This window comes from Carassius carassius, chromosome 31, assembly GCF_963082965.1.
Source record: "Carassius carassius chromosome 31, fCarCar2.1, whole genome shotgun sequence".
Classification (NCBI taxonomy): Eukaryota; Metazoa; Chordata; class Actinopteri; order Cypriniformes; family Cyprinidae; genus Carassius; species Carassius carassius.
In genome coordinates this window covers 23081466-23095599 of record NC_081785.1, presented here as the reverse complement: position 1 = coordinate 23095599, position 14134 = coordinate 23081466, and the positions used below count along the sequence as shown (strand labels likewise).

At 36.5% G+C, this 14134-nt stretch overlaps 1 protein-coding gene across 1 annotated transcript in view; it reads right to left on the bottom strand.

Moving 5' to 3' along the window:
• LOC132111794 (ALK tyrosine kinase receptor-like) overlaps positions 1-14134 on the bottom strand; it is a 512104-nt gene that overhangs the window by 17072 nt on the left and 480898 nt on the right. Inside the window, exons 13-23 of the mRNA XM_059519394.1 lie at positions 13148-13295; positions 12867-12977; positions 10753-10894; positions 9351-9521; positions 9136-9234; positions 6968-7123; positions 4244-4357; positions 3125-3311; positions 2864-2954; positions 1030-1094; positions 793-922 (exon numbers count right to left, since the gene is read on the bottom strand). Of these exons, the coding sequence (XP_059375377.1) occupies positions 793-922; positions 1030-1094; positions 2864-2954; positions 3125-3311; positions 4244-4357; positions 6968-7123; positions 9136-9234; positions 9351-9521; positions 10753-10894; positions 12867-12977; positions 13148-13295 (1414 nt within the window). The remainder of the gene's footprint in view (positions 1-792; positions 923-1029; positions 1095-2863; positions 2955-3124; positions 3312-4243; positions 4358-6967; positions 7124-9135; positions 9235-9350; positions 9522-10752; positions 10895-12866; positions 12978-13147; positions 13296-14134) is intronic.

Here is a 14134-nt window from a genome sequence, read left to right as displayed (position 1 = left end):
ATTTGGCTGATATACAACTACTTGGAAATCTGGAATCTGAGGGTGCAAAAAAAAAATCTAAATATTGAGAATATTGCCTTTAAAGCTGTACTAAAAAAAGTTTTTAGCAGTGAATACCACTAATTAACAGTAGGAAATTTACAGTAGGAAATTTACAAAATATCTTCATTGGAACATGATCTTTACTTGATGTCCAAATGATTTTGGGCAAATAAAATAAAATAAAATAATTTTGACTAATACAGTGTATTTTTTGCTATTACTACAAATATACCCCAGTGATTTAAAACACATAAGTCATATATATATATATATATATATATATATATATATATATATATATATATATATATATATATATATATATATATATATATATATTAAATAAAATTAGTTGAACTAACAGTACATCATACTTGGAATGCTTTTTTGATCCACCTAAGTACATATTTGTCTGTAATTTCCTAATAAATTATATAGCCTTTGCAATACCATTAATGTCACTGCTATTGACACTTACGTTTTTTTGTTTTGTTTTGTTTTTTACTGCAATGTAAAACGTTTAATTTTACATTATTACAAAATAAAGTACAATCATTTGATTATTATTATTATTATTATTGTTATTATTTATTTATTTATTTTTAATAGCAACAAAACCAAATCAATAATCCAAAAGCAAAGTCACAAACAAATAATGAAAAAAAGAAGTCAGAAACTAATTAAAAATAACTTCAAAAGGTTTACGCAATACAAGACGCTGTGACTGTGTGTGTGTGTGTGTGTTCTTACTAGTCTTGGTCTAGTTTCCCTCAGGAAGCTCTTGAGATCCCCTCCAGCCATCAATTCCAGCAGAATGAAGCGAGGCAGAGCTTGCAGACTCACCCCGATACACTGCACAATGTTTTGGTGACTAAACTTGCTGTCAGAGGAATAGAAATATAATTATATTGGATAATTTATATTGTATGTACAGTGTACTTAGATTATATGGGATAATGCATATTGTTTGTTTTGTTTTGTTTTTACCTGATTATGAGAGCTTCCATAAGAAAATCCAGTTCGTCCTGCTCAGAGCACACCTCAGGAAGGGTCTTATAAAATAATAATTTAATAATCAACTCTATGCACACCATTAAATCATTAAACCTCTCTCTCTCTCTCTCTCTCTCTCTCTATATATATATATATATATATATATATAGGGCTCAACATTAAGCTTTGCCATGAGCTTTCAGACAAATAAATCAATCATTCGCTTGTCCGTAAAAAAGTTACTTGTCCGGGAAAAAAAAGGATGAAGAAAAAATTAATAAATAAATAAATAACTTATATATATATATATTTTTTTTTTTTTGTAAGTTTTGTATTTCATTTGGAAACCAAGGTCCTAGAGTCTGGAGGAAGAGTGGAGAAGCTCATAGCCCAAGTTGCTCAAAGTATATATATATATATTTCTTTCTTTCTTTTCTTTTTTTATTATTTTTTTTGCACAAATGTAATTTATTCTGAGGCAGTCTCATCAGTGCTCTATCAGGTATTACTTTTATCAGCATATTTTTTATATTTGCCTATAATTGATTGCTGTTACACTTTTTAACTTTATGAAGGACAACACATAAGCAGGTATTTTAAAGACTGTTGGTAACAAAGCTGTTTTGGTTACCTGTGACTACAAATTACAGGTGTATCTCAATAAATTAGAATGTCGTGGAAAAGTTCATTTATTCAGTAATTCAACTCAAATTGTGAAACTTTGTGTATTAAATAAATTCAATGCACACAGACTGATTTGTATTTTGTAAGTTTTGTTTTTCATTTGGAAACCAAGGTCCTAGAGTCTGGAGGAAGGGTGGAGAAGCTCATAACCCATGCTTGAAGTCCAGTGTTAAGTTTCCACAGTCTGTGATGATTTGGGGTGTAATGTCATCTGCTGGTGTTGGTCCATTGTATTTTTTGAAAACCAAAGTCACTTGTTTAACAATAAATTTTGGAGCACTTCATGCTTCCTTCTGCTGACCAGCTTTTTAAAGATGCTGATTTCATTTTCCAGCATGATTTGGCACCTGACCACACTGACCAGACCTGAACCCCACAGAGAATCTATGAGGTATTTTCAAGAGGAAAATGTGAAACAAGAGACCAAACAATGCAGATGATCAGAATGCCACTGTCAAAGAAACCTGGGCTTCCATTCCACCTGAGCAGTGCCACAAACTGATCACCTCCATGTCACTATGAATTGAGGCAGTAATTAAAGCAAAAGGAGCCCTTATCAAGTATTGAGTACATTACAGTAAATTAACATACTTTCCAGAAGGCCAACAATTCACTAAAAAGTTTTTTATTTTATTTTGATTTTATTTAGATTTTTTTTATTTGTCTTATGAAGTATTCTAATTTGGTGAGATAGTGGACATGTTTTTTGTTTTTTTGTTTTTTTGTTAAATGTGAGCCAAAATCATCACAATTAAAAGAACCAAAGACTTAAACTACTTCAGTCTGTGTGCATTGAACTTATTTAATACACAAGTTTCACGATTTGAGTTGAAATACTGAAATAAATGAACTTTACCGTGACAATCTAATTTATTGAGATGCATCTGTATGTTTCTCAAATGATCTCCTTCTTTGTTTCATATTATGTTGTAACCTAAATGTTTATGTGTAATCAATTTTATGTTTAATCAAATAAAATATTTATTTCTAAAGATACTATTTGTAATGTCGACTTATAATAGTATTATATAATCTTTTATGGGTATCAGTGAGCTCACGATTAAAACAATTAATACAAAATATGAAATACCAGTTTACAAGATCAAGAGGCATAACAGACTGTTTATGTATTTGCAGATCTTACCTTTACAGCCACCTGCATCGGGCTGGGCTCCCCTGGTATCCCCACGGCTAGTCCTTCATAGACCTCACCAAATGCCCCATGACCCAAACCTCTACAAACAAAACACACATTATTGTTACTTATTTTGTCAATAATATCACTCCATGTTTGTTACATGCAGGTTCAGACCTCACTTGTTAGAAAATTACAGTCAAACAACATGCCAGCTCATAACACTTCTTCAGCCCAACTGAACTGTAGAGAATTAGGTACGCTCCTAACCTGGTGAGGGAGATGTTACGCCGTGGCACCTCCTTCAGGTCATTGATGGAGGCGGTCTTCCCTCCAAAGCAGTAGTTTGGATTGTAGTCGGTCATGATAGTAGAGGCTCTCAGTTTGCTCAGCTTACAGTCGGGACTCTGTAGCTCAAGCTGGATAGACTGCAGCTCGGTGTGTTTACGTCTGTACACTGAAAGAAAATTAGTTTTTAGTTTGCTACAAAACTTTTTGCATATGGGATTGTTGGCATTGCCAATGTTACATTCAAATTCAATCTGGAAATAAACTATTAAACTCCTGTACAATAACCAGTGTTATAATATTTTGTTTGAAGCCCTTTTGGACAAACTACGTGGGACGCTAATTTAATTTGTGCTGTCATCTGTTTTATTACAAAATCAGGTGTAATAATAAAAAGCTATTTTCTCTATCATTTTAATTAGTTTTGTTAACTATAACAACCGTGGAGGCAACATTTTATTGCAAATCTGTGGATAGCTACTGCATATGAGTAAAACACCTTCAAACTGTTTTCACAAACAGGCATGTAAGTCCAAGTTTGGTGGGCTTGACCCCGGGAGTAATCATTAGTGCAACATGTGGAAGTGATTTATTCATTAGGTGGTAATTGACAACGCTTGTCAGAGCCAAGTTAACAGCCAATTTATCACACAGAGTCTGCTACTACAGTGTAGTGGGGCAGCCACCATCCACCCCAATAATTAAATTTGCAAAGATTTTTTAATATTTCAATCAATCTCTCAATCAATCAATCAATACCTGTTATTGGGCAATTTTGGTCATGAGATAAAGTAAATTTTACAATTTCTACAATGGCATCAATATTGCTTTGGCATGAAGCTACACCCACACCCATATGTGTCAGTATATACTGTCCAAGACAACAGTCATATCAGCCAGTGAAACATAAAATACACAACATATTATTATAGAATATCCTGTGATCTGTCTGCGAGTGCAGGTTTATCCATTCTTTTTCTAACAACCAAAACATTTGCAAAAAGCTTCCCTAAATTACTTGGCTCCAGTATTATGTTTTAGTTAGCCTCTGACATTCCATGAAACTATGCTTATAAAAAGGAATTGATATGGTCTACTTACTGATCATAACACCAGAAACTGCCAACAGTAATGCAGCAATGAGGGCGGAGGTTCCCACAGACAGACCCAGTGCCAGATGAGGCCAATATGGCTGGGCGGGCAACATAGGCACCACTACACAAACACACAGCAACAAATATACAGTTTATATGAGTCAGGTAAAATTCAGCTGTATTTACAGTGTACATATATATATTGTATTTTATATAAAGTAATAATTACTTTTTAGAATTACTTTTTATTCATTTAAGTTAGTATTAATACAACAGCTCTGTGGGAATGAGAATGTCCCCTTCTCTTCCCCCAATACCACATACTTCTGACAAACAGTATTAAGTAGCAAATTATGGCTCATGGCTCTGGGGTAAACCGTTCTCATTGATTAATTTAATTGGACATTAACCTGAAATTAAGAAGATTTTAACCTACTGATTAGCAGGAAGTTGAAAAGTTTTTTTTATTATTATTTTTATTTTCTTTTTATGTTTTTTCATATTTTTCTTGCCTATTTCTTGAAAACCTGTCAAAGTGTTTACAATTTTTTAGCTTTTTTAAGAGCATTGATATTAGCTTATAATTATCATGAACTCATGATAATTAACTCACTTATTGACTTATACACTTATGAAGTTGAGAACAGCGCTAGAGATGGCAGCCTCCAGTGCTTGGCTCTCCAGTGTTTGTACTGTTTTTGTTAGTTTTTCCAGTTTTTTTCCCATTTTCAAACACAAACAGTTTTGCCAAGGATGAACTGCTGAACATTCGGCAGAACACACCATAAAATCTTCTACTGGATTTTGATTATTCGGGATGTTTTGCTGAATGTTGTAGTTGGTGGAGCAGCTGCACTGATCAAGCACTTCAGGACACGCAGAATGGGGAAAAGAGTTGGCACACATTTGAAGCTAAGGAAGAATGGATTTTGAATGCTGTTGCCTAGCATCCACCTAGAGAATCTCCACTCTCTACCCCAAAAAATGGTTAAACTTCTTCTGCTCTCCAGGACAAGTTCACGTGGGCTCAGCTTTAAAAAAAAACTTGCTGAGCAGATCACAGACACATTACAACAACACCCAGACTTTTAATCATTCTTGGGGACTTTAATAAAGAAAATATTTCCCATGAACTGCGAAGAATACAGATAGCATGTCACATGTGCCACCAGAGAGAGTAATATATTGGATCACTGTTATACCACGATAAAGGATGCACATTACTCCATCCCACGAGCAGCTTTGGGGCTCTCTGTTCACTGCTTAGTTCATCTTATACCGACCTACATGCAGAAACTTAAATCAGCTAAACTTGTATTGAGAACTGTAAAAAGATGGACTAATGAAGCAGAGCGGGATTTACAAGCTTGTTTTGACCTCACTGATTAGAGTGTTTTTGAAGCTGCTGCCACCCATCTGGATGAGCTCACAGAGAATATAACGTTTCATATCAGTTTCTGTGAAGACGTGCATTCCTACCAGGACTCATTTAACCTACAACATTGATAAACCATGGTTCACTGCAAAACTCAGACAGCTCTGTCAGGCCAAAGAAGATGCTCATAGAAATGGGGACAGATTATTGTATAAACCGGCCAAATACACACTGGGAATTGAGATCAGAGAGGCAAAGAGGAACTATACTGGTAAGCTAGGGAAACAATTATTTTCCAGTGATCCTGTTTCAGTGTTTAAACATCTGAAATATATCACCAATTACACAAGACACCATCACCCAGCGCAGTGGAAAATAAACAACTGGCAACCTCCTGAAGTGGGACAGTCACATTGAGTCTATTGTTAAAAAGGCCCAGCTGAGGAAGTTCAACCTGCCACAGGAGCTGCTGAAACAGTTCTGCTCTGCCATCCTCAGTACTTCTATGACTGTCTGGTTCAGCACAGCTACCAAATCTGACCTCAGAAGACTATGCTGGATAGTCCAGACTGCTGAGCGAATCATTGGTACAACCCTCCCTTCTGTCCAAGAACTGCACTCATCCAGAGTGAGCAAAAGGGCAAACAAAATCACTCTGGACCCTTCACATTCAGCACACTCCTCCTTTGAACTGCTGCCATTTGGTTGGCACTGCAGAGCTCTGAGCACCAGAACGGCCAGACATAGGAACAGTTTCTTTCCTCAGGCAAGCCATCTCATGAACACCTGACAATAATCTTGGAACACACAACACTGCATACATACTTGTTTACATTTCAAATTTGTACATATCATATCTGTACATCATAACTGTCTATATATTTTGTGTTTTTGCTTTTTTGTATATTGTCTATTTTATTATTTTTATTATTCTATGTCCTGTCATTGTCCCTGTCATTCTGTTGCACCATGAAGCTTCTGTCACTAAAACAAACTCCTTGTATGTGTAAACATACATGTCAATAAAGTTCTGATTCTGATTATGAGAACAGAGGGATTTTCAATCATTTTGCATATATGAACAGATGTGTAAAACATCCTGAATGGATAGAACAGTAGCTAGCTAGTTGTGAAAAATTGGGTGGTTTCATCATTTTCTTTTTTTTTTTTTTTGAGAACAAGCTGGCTACAGTTGACAGTGATGATCTCTGCCAGAGAGCCTGTAAGTGGTAGAGAACTGAACTTGGCTTTACAGAGGAAAGTGCCACTCTTGAGAAATAACTTATTATGAGAACACTCTTCCCAGACCGTGGCCGATCATCTAATGGTTGTGGGGAGTGTTATGAATTAACTAACCAGTAGAGTTGATGCAGGACACTCCATCTTGTGCCAGTGAGAGCTCTTCATCACAGTAGCACACCATGCCCTCAGAGGTCTCGTGGCAATCTCCTGACTCACAGTGACTGCAGTTCTGCACTGGGTTGATAATAACTTCACCGTCACCTTCCATTCCTGTAAATGACATTAACGTATCACACTTTTGGGATGGTGAAATGCAGCAGAAAAGCTTGAGGCTTATAATCAGAAGATAATTGGCTTTGGATCCCCACAGGGGTGAGTTCACCACTGTGTCCTTAAGCAAGGCACTTAATCCAGGTGTTTCCAGGGCGATTGTCCCTTAAATATACGTCCTGAAGTTTTCTTTTTGGAATTGTTTGACCATAGGCCTCATTGATCTGAGTTAATGCACCCTAGTGTTTGGGTGAAAAGTTTAATTGTCAAAAAACCAAAAACATAGGCCCAGTAGGCACAAACAATTTTTTTATGCTTGCATGAGGTGGTTTCTCAGACAATGCGAATGGAATAATTAGCAAGACTGCAATGGAAAAGTTTTTTTTTTTTTTTTTTCGTATTTACAGGTCAAATGGTGTATTTCTAAAGTCATATGATCATTCTTCAATGTACTATAACCTCCAAGGAACATTTCATATGTGGCCGCTCTCCAGTATAAGGGGGCTTTCCCTACCATTAATGCTCAGACAACTTACACAGCACACGTCTGCGGTGCAGGGTGGCTCAGATACAGACACTGAAGCTGATTGCGGCCACTCTAGTCAATGCTATGTGTTTATTTCAGCCACTCCACACATGTTTCTGAAGCGACTCTCTGTGCTGCTTCTGTAAAGATAAATGCCTATGCCTCCTTTGAATAAATATAGCCAAAATCCATCAAAATCCCACCAAAATCAGTTGCCATCACTTATTGCGAGAGGTAAAATATTTATTTATAAAATATCGCCAAAGTTTTGCATAAATCTGTAATGGAAATGTGCCTAGTCAGGCATGCAGTCAACTGCATCTAAAAAGATATATAAAACATCCTAATTGAAAGAAAACAAGTTGATTAAATGATTTAATCCAATATTTGGTAACAGTATACTATAACAAGAGATTTATAAGCATTTTTTTTTTGATCAGGAACACCAAACATGTAAAAAAAAAAAAAAAAAAAAAAAAAAAACTTTATTCTCACTGTGAATATCCATCCATTCTTTTTCTGGTCCCAAAGCTTCTGGATCATGGCACTGATGTGTACAATTTGTTATTTATTCACCACTGAATGCTTTGGGGAAGTAGTTTATAGTTCTGAGATTACAGTATAATTTCATAATGCATTATTTTCAAAGTATTCAAACTGTTTATCTTCCTCATAATTTGACTTCCTCAAGAAGATAAATTGACCTATTATTACAGAAGACTGAAGCAAATGATATAACTTTTGTATTAAGTCTTTTGCTAAGAAGAAAATTTCTTGATCATCCAATCCTACTCTATTCCCAATGCTGGAGATGATTTTCATTACTTGCAGCCTTGGAAAGCACATTGCGTTACAGCATCATGGTGTCTAAGAGGGACTGTAAGAAACCATATCATTATTTTGGTGACCCTCAACTTTAGGTACAACTTCAACTGACTATAGAGATAGACTATACCACTAACAGCCCTCTATCATACAGAAATCTGTTTTCCAAGACGTCTGTTATTGACAAATGAATATGTCACTGCAAATAATTTGGTATTCCCATTGAACTCTCCAGAGAAATGTGAAATTGTTTTTTGAAATTAATTTAAGCCCTTAATTCCAATGATAAAGAGGTGCTGACCCCAGTTGTCCTAACTGCATCCTAATTTGTGTACTTTTGTAAATTTGTATACACTTTTTGTGTGAAATTGACATACTTATGGAATATTCTCTGACATTTTGCAACATAAATTGCATTCCACAAAAAAAAAAAAAAAAAAAAAAAAAACCTTCAAATACCTGAATGATGCACTAATTTAACTGAAAAAAGAAAAAAAAAAGACCAGGAATGTTTGGACATTTCATTACATGTATATGATTGGAAGGGGTTTGTCAGACTCTGATTATAACCTTATAAACTTCACACTAGATTAGAGGACACAGTATAAAGTGCATGGTGTACATAACATGGGGCATGACTAAAGAATCCGTATTCTCCTACCTTTGAGTGGCTCCAGGTACATTTCCCCATCAGGACTTATGAATGATGTTCCATCATCTCCATCTTTTCTGGGGTCATTATCGTGCCAGGCACTGCCCCCTATGGTCGTGGAGGTAAGAACAGATTTTTTTTTTAACAAAAAAAAAAAAGAAAAAAAAGAAAAAAAAGAAGAAGATACAGTATATAATATAAATAAGGCTAAAATTCAGTCTAACCTCTGTATCCTCCACCTCCTCCACCAGCCGTGCAGGCCCCTCCACCACCTCCAAAACCTCCTCGGGTTTTCCAGCCCATGTTTTGACAGGGTTCTCCACCCTGACCTCCCAAAATGAGGGATCTACCCCCTTGAGGAACAGGGGCAGTATCATCCCAGCCTCCACCACCGCCTGAAATCCACAAAGCCACAGCAATCATAAAAATGGCATTAAAAGACACTTGTGCACGATTTCAGTTTCTGTGCGTGGATAATTCATTTTACAATAGGTAACAATAAACTTACATATACATATATATACATATATATATATATATATATATCCTCCAACAGAACTATGAATGCAGAATGGCACAGAGATTTCTCCAGAGAAAATAGTCTCCTATGAACATCCACATTCCTCTAAAGCAGGTCAGTGCTGTTGGTTAGCATGAAGATGTTCAAATAAAAATATGGCAAATTATTTCAGACGTCAAAGCTGTCCCATTCTGCCAACTCTCTAATGGTTTCTTAGCAGCACATGCTTTGCTGGGGAAAAAATACTAATAAATACAACAAAAACACACAAGTTTTGAATGCAGAATTTTTTTAGAGACAACTTTCAACAAGAAAAGCAAGTTTGGGAGGATTGATGAATTCATCATTGCTGGATGACTGCTAGGATGTTCTGAATAATTTTTTTAGGGTGGTTACTAGGGTGTTCAGTAAGGTTGCAAGGCGATTATTACATTTCTGTACATATCCTAATGGAAATGGTGGAAACATGATTAATGTAATTAAAGTGGAGGTTTTGTAAATAGAGCACAATAGGGGAGCTGGCCTTTGAAATGAGTGCCATTGATAGAAACCATTCAGAGTGCTCAGCAGGACACAACCAAAACACCAACAACACAATGACAAGCAGAAATTCGATGAACAGACGCACATCATTAATTGTGTAGTCTTGAAAGCAGAGCACACTATTATTACAGTACTGCTGTTATCATCAGTTAGCAAAAAAGCTCACAAGCACATTACTTTTTGATGAATAAATGTCAAGAATATCCAAGATCAAGTATTCTAAGACTAATCTTCCTTATTCAGACACTGCTATAAAGAATTAGAATAAACCACCTCAAAAATCATATTGAATCTCAGACTGAATAAAGGACTATTTTGAAGCCTAGCAGAAAATAAAATTATTATGTCCATGTCCAGGAAGAAAAGCCCGGGGGAACAGCATTTTTTTTTCTTTCCTCATTTTAATCAAACCTGATATCCTGGTAAACAAAAACATAGTTCCAACAATCCACATGTTGTAAAAAAAAAAAAAAAAAAAAAAAAAACATTCCCTATGTTCAGTATGTTCTGCTTCACTTCTATTGTGAGCTGTCTGTAATTTATTACAAAACTGTTGAGGTTACCTGCAGCGCCTGAGTTTCCATTGCGGCCAGGGATGCTGGCATCCCTGTCCATCACTTCCTCTGGGGTTTCTGATTGGCTGCTGTAGCCACGGCCTCCACCTCCAGCAGCAATGAGTAGCGGAATGTGGACTCCATTCACCACCTGTAACCAATGGAATCATGAAATGTGAAACTACATTTTTACAGTGTAAAACTTATGATTGTCGCTGAAATGTGAGGTGCCATGATGCTACTGTAGGGTTGTCAGGGTGTTGCTATGCTACGGTGTTACTGTGTAGTTTCTGCTGCGCTCAGGGTGATTGCAAAGGGAACCTAGTTTTGAATACTCTTTATTGGGAGAAACTCAAAATAAAGAAAACTAAGGGATAGTTCACTGAAGAATCAACATTTTATTCATCAGTTACTCACTGTTAAAATGTTCCAAACGTGCATGAGTTTCTTTGTTCTGTTCAACACATAATAAGATATTTTGAAGAATGTTGGTGACCAAACAGTTGATGACAGTCATCGGCGTCCATAGAAATTTTTATTTTATTGTTTCTATGGAAGTCAATGGTGTAGCGTATCTGACCCGAACCAGACAAATTAAAGAGACGATCAGGACTGTGGTTGAAACATGAGCCAAATTCCTCAGGAAGGCAACAGGAGGTCATAAATCAGTCCTAGTGCTACAAGTCAGAAACAAGTTAACCAAACAACCAACTCTTTCACAGAACAGCTTTCGACATTAACACCATTAGAACAATTATTGACAATTTCAATTTGGAGAAGAGATTGTCAAATTTGGGGCAAGTAATTGAGATGCAAGGCCGGACATCACATGTAAACCCATGAGAGTACTACACAAGATCCTTGGATTGACTTCCCCCCACCTAGCAGAACCAGACTGAAATTCCTAAAGGGGGGCCTTTTAACCTCTGGTCTCCACAGAAATCTTTGTCAAGAGAATGGCACATAAACTGTCTTTTCTACATATATATGGACCAAAATGAACTCAAAAATACTTATAAATGAATATCAGTCCATCGCTTTACTCCATATTCATTTATATGTAACCCACACATTTGACTATCATGTTATAATCACTTATTGTGTATGTCTTTTAATAACTATTGGATCGCTTAAGGATACATATTCATGTTTAGTGTGTACGTGTTTGAATCTGTTTGTTTGAAATGATTCTGCAAGAGCGGGAAAATTCGGACCACGTGCTTGATAAGATAACATATGATTTATTATACCCCCGAGCCAAGACAATATCTGATTCGTCAAGACAACATTTGAGGTGTGGCCAACAGGCCAGATTAAATATTTAGGACACCATAAAATTTTGCTTTTAGCTTCTAGCTTTGCTTCTTAGCTTTTGCTATTAGTCATGTTTGCTTTTAGTTTGCTTTTAGCTTCTAGCTTTGCTTTTAGCTTTTGCTTTTAGCCATGCTTTTAGTCATCACTGTTCTTTGAGCGCGGTTCCAGCGTGCTTCGGCCTGCACGCCTGCTGCTACTTAGCCACGATGAGAAGAAACACCACCTAGTCTCGTCAAACTTTACTTCTTTTCTTTTTCATTTGAGAGTTTCGTGTTCTGAGTTAAGTTTTGTAACGCCGTGTCTTAGAGTCTGACCTCAAGTGCCCGTTCAACTTCAACCACCCACACAGCTCCACGTCTTCAGCCAACGCCCAACCACGGGCTTCCCAAGACGTCACGTCAGCGACTACTGAACTTCCAGCCAATCAGCGACATCGGGAAACCCCCTTTCAACAACAACTTTACACAGGAGACGCAAGTAGTACTTCCAAACATTTGTACTGGTTTATCTAATATACTTTTTACCTCATTGAGGAACTCAATGCGAGGGTTAATTAAGTGATTGATGGCTGATCATGTCTATGAGCTAAATTGACCGGTTTCCCTGTTAATGTCTTTGAGCTAAATTGACCTGTTTCCCTTACAATGGCTACCGTCAACTGTTTGGTCAACAACATTCTTCAAAATTCTGATGACAGAATTTAAATTTTTGGGTGAACTATCCCAAATAATCCCAACTAATAGATGGACCCATTTAAATGTACAAATGTTGGAAATATCCAATTAAAAATGTTTTTTATATAGTGTTACCTTGAAGATGTAGGTGCCTCCTCCTCCCCCACCACCTCCTCCCTTAAGCTGGGTTTTATTGGTAGAGGGTCCTTGCTGCTCCCTGCAGATCCGGTTCAAACTAGGCACCATCTAAGAAAGATGATAAAAAAACAAATAAAGTCATAAATGATAAATGAAATCAATAAATGCAATGAAATTAAATATCATACGTGATCCTTTCATGATTTACTAGATGCTAATCATACTCTATTTTTTTTAAACGACAGCACAAGGATGTATTGGTAGAAAGGATCACTCACATTAGGGCAAGCGTCCTCTCCTTTCTGTCCCACTAGAATATACAGCAGCTCATCCTTCTGTAGCAGGAAGTCTCCGGTCATGTACACCCCATGTGACTTGTGGACAGCCTGCACACTGCGTCCACCAGCTGCTCCATACGCCGTGATCCTTAATCCAAGACAAATATGAAGCAGTCATTTAACAGCTGCTTTCATCCAAAGTGACTCATAGTGCACTTACTACAGGGACAATTTTGCTTGAGCGACCAGGGATTAAATGCTTTGCTCAAGGGCACAGTGGCGATGGTCCTTCACTCACTTTTTACAGGGATGAAACCAACACATTTCTAATTACAATCATTGACTTTTAGTGGCTACACGATCATAGAACTATGGATGACATGAAAGCTTTTTTCCTAAACATTGGAAGCTACCCTTGCAGTGTACTGCCTACAAAATCACCATCCAATCTGAGAAGGACCAGTCCCAGTAGATTTTGATATGAGCATGTTTAAGATAACGTTTTTTTTTTTTTTTCTTCTTTAAAATGGCATTATACATTAATATTGTGTGAAAGATTCTTCTTTAATTGCCATACTTTCCAGAAAACAGGTTTGTTTGTGTGTGTGTGTGAGAGAGAGAGAGAGAGAGAGAGAGAGAGAGAGAGAGAGAGAGAGAGGCTTTCATTCCAAACAATGTTTATTAAGTAAAAAAAAAAAATCAAGTTTAAGGATGCGCTACACAAATATACCTTGCCTCATGTACTTCTCACATTCATTTTTTTTTTTTTTTTGTGATTGATGTTAAATACACTTCATATAATAAAAAAAGTGACATGTGTTATGCAAAACATGGTAGATCAAAGTATCTGTAATGGTATTTTACTATATTTGTAGTCAGTGTTTCTCACTATTCCATCAGCCATCCTGGATGGATTGTTTGAGCTGTAGTTTTATGCCCCCAACCCAACAAGGCTACTTATTTACAATGCCATTTCAGTATTTGGCC